At 35.3% G+C, this 23,348-nt stretch overlaps 2 protein-coding genes across 8 annotated transcripts in view; one reads left to right on the forward strand and one right to left on the reverse strand.

Moving 5' to 3' along the window:
• LOC125138419 (butyrophilin subfamily 1 member A1-like) overlaps positions 1-23,348 on the forward strand; it is a 262,663-nt gene that overhangs the window by 177,781 nt on the left and 61,534 nt on the right. The window lies entirely within an intron of this gene.
• Positions 2,377-23,348, reverse strand: part of LOC113656997 (butyrophilin subfamily 2 member A2-like) — a 251,138-nt gene continuing 230,166 nt past the window's right edge. For 2 of the 7 annotated variants that reach the window (XM_047813703.1, XM_047813708.1), the window contains 5 exons: positions 8,586-8,612; positions 6,642-6,668; positions 5,221-5,247; positions 4,094-4,120; positions 2,377-3,161 (listed from right to left, as the gene is read on the reverse strand). In XM_047813703.1, the coding sequence (XP_047669659.1) occupies positions 2,614-3,161; positions 4,094-4,120; positions 5,221-5,247; positions 6,642-6,668; positions 8,586-8,612 (656 nt within the window). In that variant the 3' untranslated portion in view covers positions 2,377-2,613. Of the gene's footprint in view, positions 3,162-4,093; positions 4,121-5,220; positions 5,248-6,641; positions 6,669-7,099; positions 7,127-8,158; positions 8,183-8,585; positions 8,613-9,638; positions 9,666-14,931; positions 15,034-15,292; positions 15,572-15,780; positions 16,132-20,836; positions 20,972-23,348 lie in introns of those variants that run through there. The other 5 variants (XM_047813740.1, XM_047813719.1, XM_047813728.1 and 2 more) reach the window with 5 other exon arrangements.

Genomic DNA, 23,348 nt, shown 5'->3' on the forward strand with positions numbered 1-23,348 from the left:
GCCTTCTAATCCAAAACGCTCTGGTCGCGCCGCAAATATTCCGTTTGTGTTCCGAAAACTGGAAACAGAAGTGCGCCATCATCTTGTTTTGCCACTCTAACTTCTCATTGGGGTTTTCAAAAATTCTAAATTTACATCATATTTATAGCCCAGGTCCTAACGAATCAAACAAGCCCTCACTTGAGCCAATCGGTGCTTGTATTGGCTCAAGTGAGATAGACAGCTGAGAAGCCAATGATGTCGTGACATCATTTTTGGGAACCCGCCTTTGACTGACAATTACTCCAATTAATTTCATTCCAATAGCAATGAAATGGGCCGGGACCTATACAGCTCTTTAGCCAATAAGCAGACGATTCCAACGATATGCAACATGCTGCGTCTCGTCTGCCAGGATCTGCGTGAAAAAGCTGTGCAGAAGAATTCTTGCGTAATCCCTGACCTTTTGTCCCTCTCACAGCTCAGGGTGACAAGTTACAGGCCTGTTTTCACACCAGAGTGATAGAGAGAGAGTCTAGGCTTATTTATGGCTTGTCAGACTGAGCCTGCAGCCTTTTATTTCAAAGTTATATAGTAAACAAGTACACAAAAACGCTGCACCCGACGACCAGGGCCGTAGAAAAATATTTTTATTGAAGCCATTTTTGGGTCTTTTGACTTGAAATTTTTTTTGGTGAAAGCCAAGACATGTGGCTATGACTATCAGTTGTTGTTTTGCATGTACCCTAGCATGTTCCAGAAAAATAAGATTAATCAGTTTATCAGGTAAACAACCCAGGCGGAAATGAAAACCTTCCATTCTAGCCTCTGTAACTTTGTGCCAGTAAGGCCTAGAATCAATCTGCAACTAGTTTCTGAAACTAGAGAATCTCTTCTTTCCAACGAGACCAGACCAGGCCCCTGTGTGTCAAAGTATGTGGGAGCTGTACCCGTTTTTGTTGGGTAGGTCATGTAGGCGAAAAACCTGCAATAGGGGGCGAGATCCTTAAGAAGTTGCTAGATGTTCTCCCAGCTAATATTTATAAAATGTCTTGTTTTCAGCCATTACTTGCCTCATGTCATCTTTTTTTAGACCAGTAGCAGGCATCAAATTTGAAATGAGCTCATTTAATGGATAAAAGTGTAATTTTTTTCTTTTTAAACATTTGTCATGTTATCCATGTTCTATTGTGAATAAACTATTGGTGCATATGATTTGAAAGTCTTAATTTTTTATTTAATTTAAAAAACCTACTTTTTCGGAATTCGGGATGTTTAAGTTATCAGCTGAAATTTTATTGGTAAACTGCAGTCATTGTTTACATTCAAGAAAACCTATTTTTAAGCTAGAAAAATATTGCTTCTGCCCATGAATCACATCTAGCTATGCAATGTTATACATATGAACATTGTTATTATATCTTCTACTCATTCAGAAGATCAGGTATAATTACCAGCTTCCAGCATCTGTATCTGCCTCTCTGCCTCTCTCTTGGGAGAAACAAAGGAACAAACCCAAGCCAGTGGAATTCTGCAGCAGCCAACAATTAATACAGCAATAATAGTTTGTCAGATGACTAAAAAGATGTCAATGTATTTACATCATTTACATTAATATGGAACATTTTATATGTGCTTACTTTACATAATTCAAACTAGTTTAGTATTAAAACTGAAATCACATTTTTTGATAAGAAATTTATATTTCATGTAAACTATCTAACTATCTAAGTCGTATATTCTTTTACATTATTTTGTACACATCAGTGACATTAAAAGTAATTTTATTCATTTGAGTATTTTAACAGAGAGATATACAGAGTGTCCCACTGCCTTGTCAAATTTTATTAAATCATTTCATTCACACAGAGAACACAGTGAATCAACAATTATAATATAATAGAGTCTGTCACAGATGAGAAATATAAAATGTTTTCCTTTTTAACAACACATTCAGTCTTCACAAGTAAAACTGGAGACTAAAACCAAGTGTAGATGTTCAGAACTATTTATTATTTAAATGACCAATCTAACAGGACACATCTGGGTAATAAGAAACACGTCACATTACATTTATATATTTTCAGTATTTTTTTTTTCATCTAAAAATTGTGTGGCCTGATACAAAAATCACTATGATCTATGTTGTTTACCATTATTATTATTATTATTATTATTATTATTATTATTATTATTATTATTATTATTATTATTATTATTATTATTAGCAGTTGTAGTGGTAGTAGTAGTATTAGATAGTAACAGCTCCACTTGCACTTTATCACCACCAGAGGGAGCCAGAGCACTAACACTCGTGTCACAGTGTCACTTCTCGTGCTTGTGGACATTTAAATCCTGCTCACATTTTATTGATCAAATTAAATTCTTCAGTAAAAATCAGAGTAAACTGTAAATGATCTTTATTTATATGTGATTTGTAATGACAAAGTTCCACAACCATAATGTCACATAATCATAAAAACAGACTTTAGGATTACAATTAAAACCAGGTATTAAAATAATCTGTACAACATTTTAAAAGGGAAAATGTGTTTCTAAAATTTAACTAAAAAAGTAAAATGTTTCTTTTTATTCACAACATTTAATACATGATTATATTTGTGAGGTTAAAATTCATTCAGTCTTAAATACAGGAGAGATGATCAGTGGTGCTGAATTTGTACCTCCATAATTATACCAAGGACAGAAGAATGGATAGAGTTTCTCAGTGAAAGACTGACCAGTGAAAGAGTAGATATGAGATCTGGACTTTACATCATAAAAGGAGACCAGACCCTCCTCATAATCCACAAACACCCCCACAACCTCCACCTTCTCTCTCAGTGTGAGGGGGACAGGGGGATCAGCAAGAGCCTCATACTGATTCTCATTCCTCAGTTCCACAGTCCAGAATCCATTCTGAGGTTTCAGTGTAATCTCCCACTTCCTGTTAATGTTCTCTCTCACGACTCCTAATCTCCAGTAAGTTTTCCCTCTGACCTGCACCTCATAATAAAATCTCCCTGTAGAGAAACTCTGATTTCCCAGAACACAGGGCCATGTATCAAACCTCTGTGGTGTATCAGGGAGATCCTGTCGTCTGTCTCCATGTTTCACTTCTTTTCCATCATCAGACAGGATGAGAAATGGATTTGCTGTATCAGGATCCAGAGTCACATCCACTGAGAGAAACACAGTGTGTGATGTGAGTAAACAGGTAAAAATATTAAATCATCATCTGAATTCAATCCAATCATAAAGCTGAACAGTGAAGGGGAAAGAACAGTGATTTACTCCAAGTCTGTAATTTGGACTAAAACCTTTGTGTGTTTATTTAATGTCAGGACACAAAACTGTACAACATGTTCCAGGCTCGATTGTCTTTACCTAACACTGAGTAACACGGACGATAAACTTGACTTTTCTATGTTGAAACACTGACATATTGAATGTGAATTAGTGAACAGTGAAAAAATAGATGTGAATATTGACTTGATGTCAGCGGATTCCTCCGGAGTTCCAGTTTGCGGCGCTCATTGGTGACGTCACTTACCGGTCAGCAGCCTCTGAATCCCGGCAGCGCTATTTAAGTGTTTCTGCGTGATTTTCACCAGATGATCTCTCTACAGTTACGTCGTGATCTGTGACTTTTCTCACCGTCCTCCTGTTCTAGTTATTTCTCAGTCCTGCTCTTTTTGCTGCTGCGCTTTCTTTTGCTTTTCGGCTCTGGCGCTTTTTCTGTTAGTTTTTTGGGGTTTTTTGCTATTTTTGCTCTCCCATTTTCCCCGTGGATTATTTCCCGTGTGTGGATTATTTCCTGTTTATAGATAGTGACCATGGTGGATTAAAGACCTGCGCTGGTGGACTATTATTGTACTTTGGCTACCTGTTGCTACCTGCTTGTGTTATGAGGTTTGTGCTGTGACTTTGACCTGCTTATGTCTCTGTCTCTAGGTTTGTTTTGCATCCTGTGTGGATTCGCACCTGAAAGCAGAGGAGCATGTGGTAGCAATGTGGGGCAACAAAAGCCCTAAAAGTGGGTAGTTCTGTGCTGTATTATTACACTTAGGATGGTTTTAATCTGGGGCATTTAACTGTAAAGAATTAGTCTTACCTGCATACTTCTTCTTCTTTAATAACTCTGTGAAAACATGTAGTTTAATGACAATATAGTCCAAATAAAGTCACATTAAACACATCATAATATATACACCAATGTACAAAAATGACTGAAATTTTCTTTTTTTTATTTCATTTGCTGCATTTTTCTTTTGTGATGCTTTCAATACTTGTATTGCAGCTTCTTTCAGTTATTGTTAGTTTTGGGTGTGAAATGGAGGTGAAATGCTGCTCAGTTTGGTTAAGGTTTGCTTTTTGACTTGGCCAATATAAAACCTTCCACTTTTGCCCCTGATTAAGTCCAGTGTTTTGCTGGCAGTGTTTTGGGTTTGCTTTGGAGGTTGTTTGTGATGTTACTGAATGCTGTTTTGGGGTTTTTTCTTCACAGCTCTCACAATGTTTGTCATCGACTACCATCGTCACATTTCTTTCTTTTTTCTCAGATCCTCCCAAATTGTTGCACTGGCTAAACCCAATGCTTCAGAGGAGAAACACGGAGCTCAGATCAAGAGAACACATTCAGTACTGTGTGATTAACAGGGCACTTTTGGGCAACAAGGAACACGTATCAGTCACATTTCAATCATTTCTATCACTTGAAAAGACACAGGTTCAGACAAAAGGTGCCATTTTCTGAGTTGTTTAACACATCTAGCTGTAAATGTCAGGAGGATGAAAATCTGATCTTGTCAGGACTCAGCCCGGACTTTGGCCACGTGTTCTTGTTTTTGTTCCCTGTCACGTGTCTGCCCCGCACTTGTTTACTCCTCCCCGTCTCTGCACAACTGTTCCTCATGTGTCTTGTCTATTTAACTGTGCCGTGTTGCCTCGAGCAGTTCAGAATCCTCTGGTGTCTTTGGTTGTCGTCTGAAGTCGTGTCTGTGTCTTTGTTTCATGTTTTTAGTTATTAAAACCTGTTTATTTTACACTATCCTGCATTTGGGTCTGTTTTATCCCCGCGTTGCTGACAGATCTATTGTTGAATGTTCACATGTTGATCTCAAACCAGTGTTCAGTGTAGAGCAAAATGTAATTGACTTTACAACCCAACACATTTGGAGGGAACTGTAAATATTACAATAACAGAAAATCCAAAATTTTCACAAAATCAGGTGTAATTACCGTATTCCACACTCAGTCTCTGCAGTTCTGAAAAGAGAAAAATATTAATATTAGAGATTTACTTAGATACTCCATAGATACTGTTTAATACCTTATTATTATTTTCTATTCAAAAAGTGTGTGTAGAAAACAGATTTAGATTGATCTGATTTGTTTCTTTCGTTCAGTTCTGTAGTGAATTATTTGTATATTCAATTATGATGATCATAATAATATTATTCTACAAAATAATGTAATCCACTAACTTGCATAAAGAGGAATTATTTGCCCTGTTACTGAGTCCTCTGTTTTTGCATGTCACATATAATAGTCATGTCTTCAAACAAAATTGTATTTGACAAAGAAATTTGACACTGCTTTATAAAATATTTATGCTATGCTTATGAATGTATTTTAAAAGCACGATGCAGGTGGCCTTAAAATGATGTTACGCTTTCTTTCTTTCTTTCTTTCTTTCTTTCTTTCTTTCTTTCTTTCTTTTCTTTCTGATCATGAATTGATTTATAAACATTAATGGAATTTCATTGCAGATTCCTATAATATTGTTCTGATATACCAAATGCTTAATGAATTTAATAAAATTAAATAAATAATTTCCAGTAATATTTTGAGTAGATTTGATCTGTTTCTCTGTTCAGTTTAGTAGTGATTTATTTGTAGCAGCATTTATCTGTACATAAACTACCTCTACACAGTTATATCTGTATTTTGTGTCACTAGTGCAGGGCTCTTCAATCTTACCCACAGTGTTGATGTGGCTGCAGGCTTTCAGACACAACTGACTCCACATTAATCAGCTCATATCCAGTCTCAGATATCAAGCAATGCCTCTTATTTGTCTGCTTTAAAAGACTGCAGCCACACCAGACCTTTGTGTATAAGATTGAAGACTCCTGCTCTAGTGGATCATCTGCCATTACAATGGCTGTAGATTATGGATTGTAATTTTCTGCTAATACAATGGAAATAAAAAGTTCATACACGCCTATCAAAATGGCAGAAATCTGTGTTTAGTGATCATTTAGTCATCAGTAAGAATAGTAGTCAATTTCAGTCATTTATTTACTTCTGACCACACACACACACACACACACACACACACACACACACACACACACACACACACACACCCTAATCGGTAAAATTCTCAGTAAACAGTTAACACTGTCTTAAATCCATTTTAAACACTTTTTTTTTTGTGTGAAACCAACATCACTACAGCAGCATAAACAGCCTAAAAACTTCCCAGATACCTTTGTGATGACATTTATTTAGTGTGAAATAACTGAAGACACGTCTCACTATTTAACACATTTTAATTGTCTGTCTGTTGGAGGTTGGAGTCTGTTGATCATTTCATACATGTTCTATCTATAATTTGTAATCAATATGTTCTTTAAAGCACATAAAATCTTCCTCACCTGTGTTCTCCTTCTCAGTCTTCATCACTGAAGATAAAACAGATTTGATTAAACACATTTATTAAAACAAATTTGTTTGAAATAATTTAAACCACATAAACAAATGTATAAAATGCTAGCTCACATAGTTCATCATTTTAATCAAAATAATTAAAAATATCAAATGTAAGGTATCAACTAAAATTATACTAGTAAACTGTAGTCAGTGTTTACACTCAACTAAACCTATTTTTAAGGAGGAAAAATATTGCTGCTGCCTATGATGTAGATGTAGCTCAGCAGTAAAGGTAAAGGTGTAGCTCATTCACCATCAGATTTCTTATAACCACAGTCTCTCCTGGTGAAATCTCAGCATTAAAGCAGCAGTATAACATGCAGTGCTGATGACAGAAACTCATGATCTCATCTCACAGTGATTCAGACACTATAAAGTAGTTAAGAAGTTCAGGTATAATTACCATCTTCCAGCATCTGTATCTGCCTCTCTGAAAACACACAATATTAAAATATTAATATTACACTTATTAGTCAGATATAGTTGAAGAGCTGACAGCAGAAATGTGGTGACTAAGACATTGTGCTCACCTACATGCTATATTATTCTACAAAATAATGTAATCCACTAACTTACATACAGGGGAAATATTTGCCCCGTTACTGAGTCCTCTGTTTTTGCATGTCGCATAAAATAGTTATATATCTTCGAACAAAATTGTATTTGACATAAATTAATATAGTAAATAATTAAATAAATTAATATTTTAAAAGATAATTTCATTCACTGTCAGAAAAAATGATACAAAACCAACTGGTCCTGTAGGAACAATCTCATTAAAGTGAATATATGTATTATTCTCACTTAATGACATTAAAATCATTCATTAGTCAGGCATGTGTGCTTCATAGATAAAAATCTGTATTAGACTAGAGCTCCATTAAAATGTGTACAAATGTACTGACCATTCAGTTCCATGTCTTGTAAGAAGTAGATATCATTAATAAACCTCACAGAAGGCAGGTGAACACATTTTTGCCCTACACTGTGGTATATATCTATTATAGGGCATTCTTATTGATTTTATGAAGCCCATATGACTGCCAGACAAATCATTTTAATGATCTAAAACTAAACTTTTAAACAAATTTATATTCATTACATTCTATATTCTCCAAGTGTCAAAATTTTTTAGTTTGTAAAAATTCTCATCTCAGATATCTTAGATCAGTCAACTTATTATAATAATTTCAGTAAACAGTTAACACTGTCTTAAACCCATTTTAAACACTTTTTGTGTGAAACCTACATCACTACAGCAGCATAAACAACCTAAGAAACTTCTCAGATACCTTTGTGATTACATTTATTTAGTGTGAAATAACTGAAGACACGTCTCACTATTTAACACATTTTAATTGTCTGTCTATTGGAGGTTGGAGTCTGTTGATCATTTCATACATGTTCTATCTATAATTTGTTTAATCAATATGTTCTTAAAAGCACAAAACATTTTTCTCACCTGTGTTCTCCTTGTTCTTCATCACTGAAGATAAAACAAATTTGTTTGAAATAATTTAAACCACATAAATAAATGTATAAAATGCTAGCTCACATAGTTCATCATTTTAATCAAAATAATTAAAAATAGCAAATGTAAGGTATCAACTAAAATTATACTAGTAAACTGTAGTCAGTGTTTACACTCAACTAAACCTATTTTTAAGGAGGAAAAATATTGCAGCTGCCTATGATGTAGATGTAGCTCAGCAGTAAAGGTAAAGGTGTAGCTCATTCACCATCAGATTTCTTATAACCACAGTCTCTCCTGGTGAAATCTCAGCATTAAAGCAGCAGTATAACATGCAGTGCTGATGACAGAAACTCATGATCTCAACACACAGTGATTCAGACACTATAAAGTAGTTAAGAAGTTCAGGTATAATTACCATCTTTCAGCCTCTGTATCTGCCTCTCTGAAAACACACAATATTAAAATATTAATATTACACTTATTAGTCAGATATAGTTGAAGAGCTGACAGCAGAAATGTGGTGACTAAGACATTGTGCTCACCTACATGCTATATTATTCTACAAAATAATGTAATCCACTAACTTACATACAGGGGAAATATTTGCCCCGTTACTGAGTCCTCTGTTTTTGCATGTCGCATAAAATAGTTATATATGTTCGAACAAAATTGTATTTGACATAAATTAAAATAGTAAATAATTAAATAAATTAATATTTTAAAAGATAATTTCATTCACTGTCAGAAAAAAATGATCCAACACCAACTGGTCCTGTAGGAACAATCTCATTAAAGTGAATATATGTATTATTCTCACTTAATGACATTAAAATCATTAATTAGTCTGGCATGTGTGCTTCATAGATAAAAATCTGTATTAGAGTAGAGCTCCATTCAAAATGTGTACAAATGTACTGACCATTCAGTTCCATGTCTTGTAAGAAGTAGATATCATTAATAAACCTCACAGGAGGCAGGTGAACACATTTTTGCCCTACACTGTGGTATGTATCTATTATAGGGCATTCTTATTGATTTTATGAAGCCCATATGACTGCCAGACAAATCATTTTAATGATCTAAAACTAAAGTTTTAAACAAATTTATATTCATTACATTCTATATTCTCCAAGTGTCAAAATTTTTTAGTTTGTAAAAATTCTCATCTCAGATATCTTAGATCAGTCAACTTATTATAATAATTTCAGTAAACAGTTAACATTGTCTTAAACCCATTTTAAACACTTTTTGTGTGAAACCTACATCACTACAGCAGCATAAACAACCTAAGAAACTTCTCAGATACCTTTGTGATTACATTTATTTAGTGTGAAATAACTGAAGACACGTCTCACTATTTAACACATTTTAATTGTCTGTCTATTGGAGGTTGGAGTCTGTTGACCATTTCATGCATGTTCTATCTATAATTCAATATGCTCTTAAAAGCACATAAATTTTTTCTCACCTTTGTACTCCTTCTCCTTCTTCATCTCTGAAGATAAACCAGATTTGATTAAACACATTTATTTAAACAAATTTGTTTGAAATAATTTAAACCACATAAATAAATGTATAAAATGCTAGCTCACATAGTTCATCATTTTAATCAAAATAATTAAAAATAGCAAATGTAAGGTATCAACTAAAATTATACTAGTAAACTGTAGTCAGTGTTTACACTCAACTAAACCTATTTTTAAGGAGGAAAAATATTGCTGCTGCCTATGATGTAGATGTAGCTCAGCAGTAAAGGTAAAGGTGTAGCTCATTCACCATCAGATTTCTTATAACCACAGTCTCTCCTGGTGAAGTCTCAGCATTAAAAGCAGCAGTACAAAATAATGTAATCCACTAACTTACATACAGGGGAAGTATTTGCCCTGAGCCCTTTTGCATGTCGCATATAACAGTTTCATATCTTAAAACAAAATTTAATTTGCCTTTAATTAAAATAGCAAATAAGTAAATAGATTAACATTCATTAAGATAATTCCACTATCTGTCAGAAAAACACCAACTGGTCCTGTAGGAACAATCTCATAAAAGTGAATATATGTATTATTATTACTTAATGGCATTAAAATTATTCATTAGTCAGGCATGTGTGCCTCTTAGATAAAAATCTGTATTAGACTAGAGATCCATTAAAAATCTGTACAAATGTACTGACCATTCAGTTCCATGATCTTGTAAGAAGTAGATATCATTAATAAACCTCAAATCAAATCAAATTATTTTTTTTTGTCACATGTCAATGTCAATTTAATGTCAATTTTCTTTCTATTTCTGTTTTATTAGCACAACTACACATCATCATCATCATCATCAAACAGGTTTAACTTTAGCTAAAAGACAAAGCTGGAAAAAGCAGCATTTGACCACTGAACTTATCTGCTTATCCAATTTTAAGCCATCATCAAAAACAAAGCCCAAGTTCTTGCAGAAATAGTTAAATTACATGTTGCATTACAAGTGTTATTTGACTGGGAGAGTTAACTGAACCAAAAACTATTATTTCAGTTTTATTTTCATTAAAATGGAGAAAATTTTAAGGTAACCAAGCTTTCACATAAGATAAGCAGGCCCTAAATGTTTCCTGCCCATCAAGATTAGGTTTTAGGGGTAAATAAGCTTGAGTGTTGACCGCATAGCAATGGAACGACAGCCAATGTTTCCTGAAAAAAGACCCTTATGGGAGCATATATAATGTAAAAAGAATGGGAGCTAAAATAGATCCCTGAGGAACACCACAAGATAGAACAGCAGCCTCTGACGTATATTCCCAAATATTAACACTGAACTTTCTATTTGACAGATAAGATTTAAACCATTCAAGGGCAGCTCCTTTAATACCAGCACAACGCTCCAAGCGAACAAGAAGAATGCAATAATCTATCGTATCGACAGCCGCACTCAGATCTAGTAGTACAAGTATGGTATAAACCCCAGAATCAGCAGCTATTAACACATCGTTAGGAACCTTCAGGAGTGCAGTCTCTGTCGAATGGTATTTTTGAAAACCTGAAGGAAAAACTCAAATACTTTATTTTTATCAAGAAAACTCTGAAATTGTTGCTACACTGTCTTCTCTAAAATCTTTGAAATAATAGTCAAATTAAAAACAGGTCAAAAATTAGCCAAAACATTTAAGTCCAAGTTTGGTCTCTTTAACAATGGCCAAACTATAGCATGCTTTAGCACATCCGGTACTATGCAAGTTTCCAGACATCGATTTATAATATCTAAAAGATACAGTCCCACTGCATCAAATACTTGTTTCAAAAGAAATGAGGGGATGGCATCCATAGTGGAGCCCGACGGCTTTAATTGACTCACTATTTCTTGTAGATGAGAAAGAGAAATAGGTTCAAATTGATTGAACTCTGTCATACAAGCCACAGAGATAGAAGAGTCAGCAGAAGGACAAGATATTCCTGATCTGATGTCACTAATCCCATTGACAAAAAATGTAAGAAAATCATCACACAGAGTCTTTGGTGACACAATGACTCCCTTAATATTTCAAAAGACACATGAAGCTTATCTTTCTTCCATCTACGCTCTGCTCTTCTGCAGAACTGCCTCAAGGAGCATATGTTGTCATCAATCCATGGCTCAGATCTTGGATTACATTTTAAGATCTTTGTAACTGTGTTTACATTCCCACATGTAGAACTGAACTCTAACAACAACTGATCTGCACTTAATTCATACTGGTTTGCATCCATATCTTGCATAATTTCACAAAAAGCTGATAAGAAAACTGTACTAGTAGTAGAATTGATTAATCGTGATTTACGGACCTGCCTTTTAACTTGCCAGGAGTTTGATAATGCAGGAATAGAAAACAACACATTTATGATCAGAAAACCCATTATCCACTATCTCCAGATCATAAAGAGAAAGAAAGATGATAACACAAGATCAAGAGTGTGTTGATCTTGATGGGTGGGTACATTTATATGATGATCTAGGTCAAAGGCATTATCAACATAATAAACTCTTTGGCTAAAGAGTCTACAGTGCAACACACATGTAGCAGTGGAGCAGTGGTGGCTCAGGAGCAGTGGTGGCTCAGGAGCAGTGGTGGCTCAGGAGCAGTGGTGGCTCAGGAGCAGTGGTGGCTCAGGAGCAGTGGTGGCTCAGGAGCAGTGGTGGCTCAGGAGCAGTGGTGGCTCAATAATGGACTTTTTATTGGACATTTCAAGTGTAAATAGCTGCAATTCAAAAATTCTGTAATCATATTCTACTATTTGGTGATGAGAAAATTTGTCTTTAAAAATAGAAAATATCCGGCACCACTGCCGGTTAAGCGAGGCGAATTTACAAACAAACACTTTGAAGTTAAAAGTTCAGCAAGAGGGCTTAAATCCCAGACAGTAAGCCAGGTTTCAGTAATATATAAGCAATCCAACTCAAACGCAGTAAAAAAGTCATTTATAATAAAAGTCGTATTTACTACCGATCTTGAATTAAGCAGACCCAATCTCAATCGAAGTGGATTATCCATCTGCTCCTCCGACTGCTGCGCCCGAGGAAAAGTGTGAAGATGGCTGAAGCACACTGCTTGATGGTAAATACGGGGAGAACCATATACAACACTGGTCACCATAGCTGGGACCAGGGGAGCACTCAACTCATATGATAGATCCAGGAAACGCCAGCAAACAGAATAGTCATTGGCCAAAGACCTCTCCCATTCCAAAGGCGACACAGCATAGCCACCCCAGAGTACGACATGCAGTGAAATGCTTTAAATGGTTGCATATGCCAGATTATTATAAGCCTGGGGTCAGAGCACAGGCCTTGCTAAATGGTCCAACGATGATGTCTCAGCAGATTGTAGGCTTAAACCCCTGACCTTCTGATCAGTAACCCGAAGCCTTAACCACTGAACTATCACGTCCTGCCACTGAATCATCACGTCATCACAGAAGGCAGATGAACACATTTTTGCCCTACACTGTGGTATATATCTATTATGGAGCATTCTTACTGATTTTATGAAGCCCATATGACTGCCAGACAAAATTGACTCACTATGTTAATTATGTCATTATGTTAATGATCAAAATGATCACTGCTTAGTGCTTTCCCTTCTGATAGCTCCCCCCCTGACGGTGCTTGGTGACTTCAACCTCCCCTCTGACAAGCTACATTCCTCTTCCTTCCTGTCTCTTCTCGACTCATCCTACCTAAGACTACCTCTCACACCCCCCCCCCCCCCCCCACTCTTACCCGCCACAACCTTCACTCTGTCTCCCCTTCATCTGTAGCTTCTGGCACTCTTTCTTCCCTTCCTGATCCTGAATCTTTTTCCTCACTTCCATTGGACTCAGCCACACATACTTTCCTCTCATCTCTTTTCTCAACTATTGACTTCCTCTGCCCTATGTTCACTAAACCCAAGAAAACTTCTTGTTCTGTTCCTTGGCTTTCAGATGTGCTGCGCAACAATCAAAGAGAGCTAACATCATCAGAGAGAAAGAATCAACACTCAGAGACTTGATGCAGATCTTGATTTTTACCGAACACTTCTTGTCAAGTTCTCCTCAGATGTGACTTCTGCCATGACTTCCTTCTACAAGGAAAAGCTTGAAGCTTCCTCACATGACCCTCGGAAATTCCACAACATCATCTCTTCTCTGCTCAACCCCCCGGCTCCACCTTCATCCTCCCTAACTGCAGAAGACTTTGCTTCTTTCTACCAGGAGGAGATTGATGAAATCTGCCGGACCTTCACTTCAGCCCCGACTGCACTTACATCTCAGAGTATGCATTCTCCTACACCTTCGTTGTCACATTTCTCAACTGTGGCAGCAGAAGAGATTTTACAACTCATCCAGTCCTGCAATCCTACCACTATGCTCCAGACCGTCTCGCAAGACCTCTTGCCCTTCATTTCCACTATCATCAATAGATCCAGCATCTGGTCAAGTATAGTACAAGACTCTTCTCTGTTCTGGCACCAAGGTGGTGGAATGAACTTCCCCTAGAGGTCTGGACAGTCACTGGCTATTTTCAAGTGGTGATTGAAGACCTACTTATTCAGGAAACACTTCAACTAGCACTTCTTTCCTTATCTTTTGCATTAAAAAAAAAATAAATAAATAAAACCTTTGACACTTTTTCATTGTAACTTTGAACAAATGTTTTAAACTCATGGTATCTTAAGTATGTAACCTAGTGAACCAGCGTTAATGTATTCAATGTTAGAGATTTAAGCACTTATGTACGTCGCTCTGGATAAGGGCGTCACATGCTGTAAATGTAAATGTAAATCAAATTATTAATAAAATAATTATTAAATTAAAGAATTCCTTTCGTTATTTTATTTTTTTTAAATCCTGTTCTTAGTGATGTGAAAAAAATCCAGCTGATCTTTATTTTGAATCAATAATTGACTCAGAATAATGTAATTGATGATAGCTTTATGATACTTACTTTTTAAAATGAGATTGAAGGTAATTGGTTTATTTTGTAGACAGGTACAACCCCATTTTTAAAACAAATGCAAATTGGTTCTTGTAACTTAAATTTTTATTATGTATTTAAGTTTTTCTATTTGTTTTTACTTAATTTTTAAACTTTTACAATTTCACGATGAGAATGAAAGTCTTTTTATATCCATTGTATATTTATGTACAGTGTAAAAAGTTCTATCGCAATTAATTATGTTAAGTATAAAATGGCTGTTTTATAATCTGCAGTATAACTTAATGTTGTGGTGTTATTAAATAAAGTTAATTAAATTTTACCTTTCTTGTGATAAAAAACTGCAGTTACGATCAATCCAACAGCAATAAGACATGCTGAAACTGAAATCCCAACAATCCACTTCCAAGCACCAAAGACTTTACCTAAAATAAACCACATTTAACACATCAGATATTTTAAACCATTCATTTAATTTAAGGTGTATTATTACAAGGTGTATTATTACACACAACAGTGTTGCAGTTATTGTTAATAGCTAAAATAAAAATAACATGTAAGTTCAGATGCGTAAATGGTGTTCACCAAGCTCATGTCATTATTAATTACCTTAATCTGTAATGATTACAGTAGAATGTAACAATCTAACTTAAGTATAAAAGTTTTATGTTCACAGACACTTACTATTGATGATAATCTCTGTCTCCATCATGTGATGTTGTTGCTGAAGTCTGCAGTAAAACCTGTTAGAGTCGCTATAATCATAAACAGAGATGTGGCTTTTCACATTGAAGAGCTCAGTGTCTCTGTGTATCTGTGTATCTTCAGCAGTCAGAGTGACTCCTTCTCTGTCCAGCCACAGAACAACAGGTTCAGGTTTCCAGCCTCTGGACTCACACACTAGATTAATCCCTCCTGAGTTATCATAACTCTCCATCATTATCACTGGGTGGCTTCCCTGAGCTACAGACAATAAAGAAAAATAATATTATTAGATTTTAATGATACAAACAGACAGTAATAAACATCAACTAGAAAAGAAAACACCAATAATAATAAAACATCAGTAATGAAATCTTCCCAACTGAGGTTCAACACTAAATACTAAAACCAAGGCAAAATGTAGTTTTTCTGAAATTTTGTGAAACCTTCATCACAGAAAATGATCTTACCCTCTACAATGACGTTCACAGTGATGTCATCGTACAAGGATTTGTCCTCAACAAGACACTTATATTCTCCTTCATCAGAGACTCTGAGATCTGACAGTTTGAGTGAAGTGTTGCCTTTCTGTAGCTCCTCTTTATACAGTGATGTTCTTCCTCTATAGGACTGAGCCTGACCTTCATTTTTGTCTTCATGATCCCTATAGAGATGCACTAATGAGTCCTTTACATATAGTTTGAACCACTCTACTGTCATGTCCACAGCACTGGTGGTGGGTTTGATAAAACAGGGCAGAACCAGATCTTCACCAGCTACAGCAACAAGAGGCTTTTCTGGACCAATAACCTGTAAACTCTCTGTATTGGGGTGAAAATAAAGAGCAAATACAATATATCACTATATTCTGTGCATTTAACATGACTGACTTTATTTAATTGTATACATTAATTTTAAATATAGAAGCAAGCTTTTACATATTTTTACAGAAAAACACTTGTTTTTGTCAGAAAAAAATATATATAATATTTATGTATTACAAAAAACATTTAAGGTCACAATAAAGAAATACAGGTCATTCGTGGCAAACATTAAAGTTAAATACATGTTAATAGTTTCCAACAGTCACGTATCAGAGTCACACAGTTCTGGTGGATGAATGATATTCTGATGTAAAATAGATATAAATCAACAAATTAATTTAGTAAAATACATTTTGTTTACAAAAGTTTACAACGAAATATAAATCAAATAAAACATGTGAATGGGGAAAATGTGACTGTAACTTGAACTGTTACGTGGTTGATGGTGCCACATGGGATAAAAAAGGACACAGGAAGAGGAAATAGAGGTTGTAGGGTAACCTGTATTTATATTACTTTAACATTATGAATTTGCATTAAGAACAACTTACATAAACACAGTAAGACTAAGACTGATAATACTAAAATAAACTGTTAGAACTGAAGTAAAATAAATAAAATGCTCTGCAAAGTAGTTCTGCTGTCTTCATGTGCTATAGGAATTATTGTAAGTAAGAATTTCCCCCATAGGAAGTGTGTTGTATTGTCTGTTTGCACTGTCTCATGTCTTGCACTGTTTTTGTCTTGCACTGTTTTGTCTTGCACTTTTTTTGACTTGCACTGTTTTGTCTTGCACTGTTTTTGTCTTGCACTGTCTCATGTCTTGCACTGTTTTGTCTTGCACTGTTTTTGACTTGCACTGTTTTGTCTTGCACTGTTTTTGTCTTGCACTGTCTCATGTCTTGCACTGTTTTTGTCTTGCACTGTTTTGTCTTGCACTGTTTTTGACTTGCACTGTCTCATGTCTTGCACTGTTTTTGTCTTGCACTGTTTTTGTCTTGCACTGTTTTGTCTTGCACTGTTTTTGTCTTGCACTGTTTTTGTCTTGCACTGTTTTGTCTTGCACTGTTTTTGTCTTGCACTGTTTTGTCTTGCACTGTTTTTGTCTTGCACTGTTTTGTCTTGCACTGTTTGAACATGTTTGCACACATGCACTTTATATGAACAGGTTAAACTTACTTAAACTATTTTATTGTTATTGCTTGATGTTTTAGTCATATTTATTTATGTATATAAGCAAGACAATTCCTTTATCGTTAGCAAGATACCTAAATAATCTGTGCTTTGTTGTTAATATAAAATTTATAAAAGAGAAGAAAATATTTACACATGATGCTTGTATTATCACTTCAGAAATGGGATGGAGAATAATTATACAGGTCAAGTCAAGTCAAGTCAAGTCAAGTCAAGTCAAGTCAAGTCAAGACGCTTTTATTGTCCTTTCAACCATATATAGCTGTTGCAGTACACAGTGAAATGAGACAACGTTTCTCCAGGATCATGTGCTACATAAAACAAAGACAGGGCTAAGGACATGTAAGTAGTCTTAGCCACATAAAGTGCAGCTGTGCAACCTGGTGCAAACAGTGCAGGACAAGACAAACAAGACAGTGCAGGACAATAAACTGTGCAGACATAAAGTTACAAGACAATACAAAAAGTACAAAAAATGCAATACACAAAAGACAAAAAATAAAAACTTGATAGCACATGTTCTTTTAAAACATTCCATTTCCTTATCAACAACGTATGCTGTGTTTTCAGTTTATTGCAGTGGTTCTGATGTTTTCTCAGATTACAGCGTGTCTCTACATGCAGTCGTGGTGGCTTCAAGTGTGTTAATGTGTGCAGTATGCGGAAGAACTTGCAGATGCTGTTTCCGAGCCTCTCTGAGCTTACTGCTAGTTTAATGCATCTGTTTTGTACATTTCTATGTGCTTTGTGCATCTGCAGCATGTTGCCAAGTGGTGGCCTTTGTAATTTTTCACAAAGAAGAATTTCTATTTAAAGATTTTTAAGTTGCCATCTGTCACTCCAGAAATCAGTTTTCTCAAAAACAAATGTTCTAACTAAATGTACGTATGACTCAGAGTTTGGTAGTTGAGCCTGGAGTCATATCAATATATCAACTGGACTTCTTTCTAACTTCCTGCCAACTTCCCTCAGGCTAAAGAAGTTACTCAGATGAGCAGTGAAACGTTGTGATCTAATTAGAAAGAAGTTCACTTGACATGATTCAACTTCCAGATAAACTCACATGGATGACTGAGAATCTTCACACACAACCAAATAAAAATATAAGCACAAAATTTGATAAAACAAGCTTACAATTCTATTAAACAGCCACACACACATATGCAGCGATTTTGTGGACAATATTAAAAAGGAATGGCAAATAATATTTGCAATGGCGTTTCCTACTTGTCTTTGTAAAAACAGCCACATAATTCAATATTCAGAATATGTGCAGTTTTTATTTACTCTTTAACTCTCTGTGTTTTATTAATTTCATAAAGAAGTCATATTATGATATCAATAGCTCTGTAGCTCTGGGTCATTGAACCTGTCCAAGATTTCTAATTAAAAGAGGAATTTGTAAAGATTGTGGTAACTCATCACTATTATTTATAATGGTTGCAGAACTGCTATCCCATACTAATAAAAAATTCAGGTTTAATGTTGAATCTGAAAGTGAAAAAGTGACGTGACATACGGCTAAGTATGGTGACCCATACTCAGAATTCGTTCTCTGCATTTGACCCATCCAAAGTGCACACACACAGCAGTGAACACACACCGTGAACACACACCCGGAGCTGTCATATGTGATCTAGTCATATGTGAGATGTAAACTCTACATAACTGTCCACTAAAGTCTTTATACAACATGCAAATTAAGAAGGAAGTAAAGTATTTGGGAATCATTATATCTAAAAATATATATAACGGATAAAAATACATGGATAATATAGATAAATGTAAATAAATACAGATGGCTGTAGAGACATCTTACAATTTTTGGCAGGATCTTTCTGTCTAAGATGGATAGTTTATCCAGGATCATTTACCCAGCCTTCTCCTTACCATCAACATGTATGATAAAATTAATAAATAGAGTAAATTTTAAATTAATATGGAAGAATAAGTCAAAACATTACAAAAGAGAATCTGATTAAAAACATGGAGATGGGGAATAAATGCAATTGATTTCAACATGATAAATGGTGTTTAAAATTAGAATGGTTAAAGTCCTTCATCCAAAACAATCATTCTTTTTGGTATTGTGATGATATTTTTACTAAGAAGCTGTTTGTGAAGTTCTGACCTTCTGTGTGCAGGACCAGAAGTTGGTTGTGACTAGAAATTGTTATTACCAGAGATTGTTTGTATAAAATATTAGAGTGTCAGAATGAGCTGGAGACGAATTGGCTCATAAACAACTCTATGCAGACCTCGGTAAGGGTAAGATTCTCCTGATCAGGAGACAAACAGTCGTTGTACATCTAGCCAATGATTGAGGATGTTTTCCTTCCTTCAGTCTCTGTGTTTGAATCATGTCTATAGAATCACAGTATAATGAATGATCAGGGCCTTTCCTCTCTCATGCTACACGAGGATTGTTGGGTCCTGTTGCGCAACAGAACAAATAAATTGTGAACCTTTTTACTCTTGCCCGTGCCTACCAGTGTGCTATCTTCTTAAAACAGTATATTGTCTGTCTGTAACTAATGGTTAAAGATAAAGTACTCCAAGGTTTTCCCAGTACTTTTGTGATAAAAAATGTACAAATAGAGTTGTATTAAATCTTTTACAAGCAGTTTACCCAAACCCTATTATAATGTATCCATCTACTCCTCTTCCTACAAAGCCTAAGAAAGTTAAATGAGATTTATCCCAGAAACAAGTTTTTAAGACTAAAATTCAATCTTGAGGTGAATAATTGTGTATTAATATATTATAAATTGTGTAAAATTGTGAAACTAATATTGAAAGTTTAGACATTTCTTTCTTTCTTTGTGCATTTGTACAACCCTTTTGGAGAGATGTACAGAACTGGTTACAATCCAGAGAGATTATACTTCCCCCCCTTACAGTGCAGCTAATCAAGTTTTTATTGGAGAACAAACATTTAAATTTTATTTTTAACTTTTTTGTTATTAAATACAGACAGAAAGCCTTTCATTCACTTCTCTGATGTTGGTGAAAACAACATTATTATTGTTGCTATTTGTTAAGGCCACAAACTCACTTAACCTGTCTACCTCACTTAAACCCCCCCCCCCCCAATAATAATTTATTTACGTGCAGATGTTGGAAACGCAAATGCAAAAGGAATTGCGATCACATTTAAGTTTTGTCAGGTTCTGTACACGACACCAGAGGAAGTGAAATAGCAAATGGTGAATTTCTATTGAGATTAAAATATGTCTGGGTTGTAACTCGAAAGACAGGAAATGCAAATGAACTTTGTTTTTTCTATTTAAAATGTGACATAAATTGTGCCTTAAAGTAAACTATCATTTTTAATATTGTCACTCCACACACACAAAACACACACACACACACACACACACACACACACACACACACACACACACACACAAAACACACACACAAACACACAAACACACACACACACACACACATACACACACACACACACACACACACACACATACACACACACACACAGTTTTCATACCTGATCGAGATTCAATAAAGCTGACAAGAATAAGAGTCACACACCAAAGCATTTTCCCTGATAGACAGTGTATCGTAAGACGACGCTAGAAGCTTCTTTGTCTAAGTCAACACTTTCAGTTTCATTTTGTATCACGTGATACATTTTCAGTAGTCACACCTTTTTTCTACAGAAGCTTCCTCTTTGTCTCTTCCTGTAACTTTGCTGCACATTGAATTGGTTAAAACTTATTTCTTTAAACATGATTAAAAATTAAGCCCAAAGGTTTAAATGTGGTTGAAAAATTCTGTTTGAAAAACTTTGTTATGATTCCGTAAAGAGGAGCTTAATTGTGACTTATGGCTGATGGCTGGCTTATAGATGATATTAAGCAGACATTGTGTAATTGTTCATAGCTGTAAATAATATCAAATATGCCTATAATTATGGGGAATTTTTTTTATTCTTTTCCCTCTGTAACAGATTGTTTATTATTTACAGGATAAGTGATCATGATATTGTGCTATTTCGGTCGATTAAACTTTTCTATTTTAACCATCTGATATTGATTTCCTAGTGAATTATCATAAAAACTCTAATATTTAATATTTAGACCAGAATTTAAGTTTATAGTCACAACCATAAACACTATGGAGTGAGCTCCAGTGGTACAGGAAATTAGCAAAAACGCAATGGCAAGATGAATGCAGCATGTTATCAGAAAATACTAGACAGTTTGCATTCTACAGCATGAAAGCTGAACAAGGAAAGCTCTCGGATGTTCCAAAATGACAATAATCCAAAGCGTGAGGCAGGATTGACCCTCCAATGGCTACAGCAGAAAAAGGTGAAGGTTTTGGAGCCCATTACTGTCTCCTGACATTAATATCATTGAGCCAATTTAGGGAGATCTCAATTGTGCAGTTTGTGCAAGGCAGCCCAAAAGAATTACAGGAACTGGAGACATTTTGCCAGGAAGAATGGGCAGCCATATCAACTGAGAGAATTAAAGACTTAATGCAGAATTATTACAAAAGACTGCATGCCATCATTAATGCCGAAGGGGGAAATACACCATATTTACTGTAGTACTAAAGGTATGCAAGCTGTTGAACAGCGATTATTTTCTTTTTTGTTATGTTTTGTTTGATGATTGTGCCATTCTGTTATGCCTTACATATTAACTTGAGTCCTATAAGCAATAAAATAAATGTATGTTGTTATTATTGCTGTTGACATTTCTTTCACATCAAATATTACTGTGTTTATAAAATATTTATAAATTGTTCAATTGATGCCTTTAACAAAACTAATAATTTGATAAAATGATTGAGTCCTTTAATAAAACCTTGCAACACTTAAACTTTATAAATAACTTAAAAATGTATAATGTAATGCTGAATACACAGTGAAGTCCAAAAGTCTAAGAATTATAAAGTTTAATAATAATCATATGTGTGTGTGTGTGTGTGTGTGTGTGTGTGTTTATATATCTCAGGCTCAGCAGAGAGAGGTAAGTAAACCCCATAGAGGATCTAATGCACTGTCTCCTCTTTTCTTTATCATTACAAATCCCTCATGCTACAGGAAGCATCACCACCCTCACAAGTCGCTCAGGTTTGCAGACTCCCTCTTGTTACTTTCTCCGCTTCAGTGATTCCTGGCAGCAGCGTAACAACTCGTCAATTCATGTTAGTGCAAAAAATGAGACGGACAAAATGACTGATTCATCTTGTTCTTTTACTCGTTATCGTGTGGTCAGGGTTTACAGTGAAAAACAGCTCCCGGGTGGACTGACTTGACTTGAGTGAACTTTAAACAAAGCAGAGTACAAACTTTCCCCCTGATTTCACCTACACAGCACACAGTGAGAGCGCACGTCACCTCAGCACATGTCGCGAACTACATTACCCACAATGCACTTCAATGTGGACTACAACACCTAGATAGCGATCTTAAAGCGGCAGCTCCTATTTGCCCTCTCCCACAACACCACCCCCACTCCGGATGGTGATTAAACTTAACACCACTCCAGCACCATGACATGAAGGATACAAAATACATCAACACACACTTTAACAAAAATATTACCATAGATTCACAGTGTTATTAGAAGGCAGAAATACATCCAACACAATGTCTACCCATATTTCTTTTTTTAATGTTTTTTAATGTTTGAAGAGATGAGCAGTGGTGCTGAACTTTTACCTACCTTATTTAAACCTCCTTCATTTAGACTAGGACTGAAGTATGGATAGAGTTTCTCAGTGAAAGACTGACCAATGAATGAGTAGATATGAGATCTGGACTTCACATCATAAAAGGAGACCAGACCCTCAAACACCCCCACAACCTCCACCTTCTCTCTCAGTGTGAGGGGGACAGGGAGACCAGCACAAGTGTCCCTGTTTATTGATGTCACATTATTCCTAAATCCATCATAAATTAATAAAAGTTTAAATGACTGTATGAAACCTGCCAAAGACCTTTTAACATTAGAGCTGGAACACAAATAAGAAAATACACCAAACAG

This window comes from Tachysurus fulvidraco, chromosome 1 (assembly GCF_022655615.1).
Source record: "Tachysurus fulvidraco isolate hzauxx_2018 chromosome 1, HZAU_PFXX_2.0, whole genome shotgun sequence".
In the NCBI taxonomy this organism is placed as follows: Eukaryota; Metazoa; Chordata; class Actinopteri; order Siluriformes; family Bagridae; genus Tachysurus; species Tachysurus fulvidraco.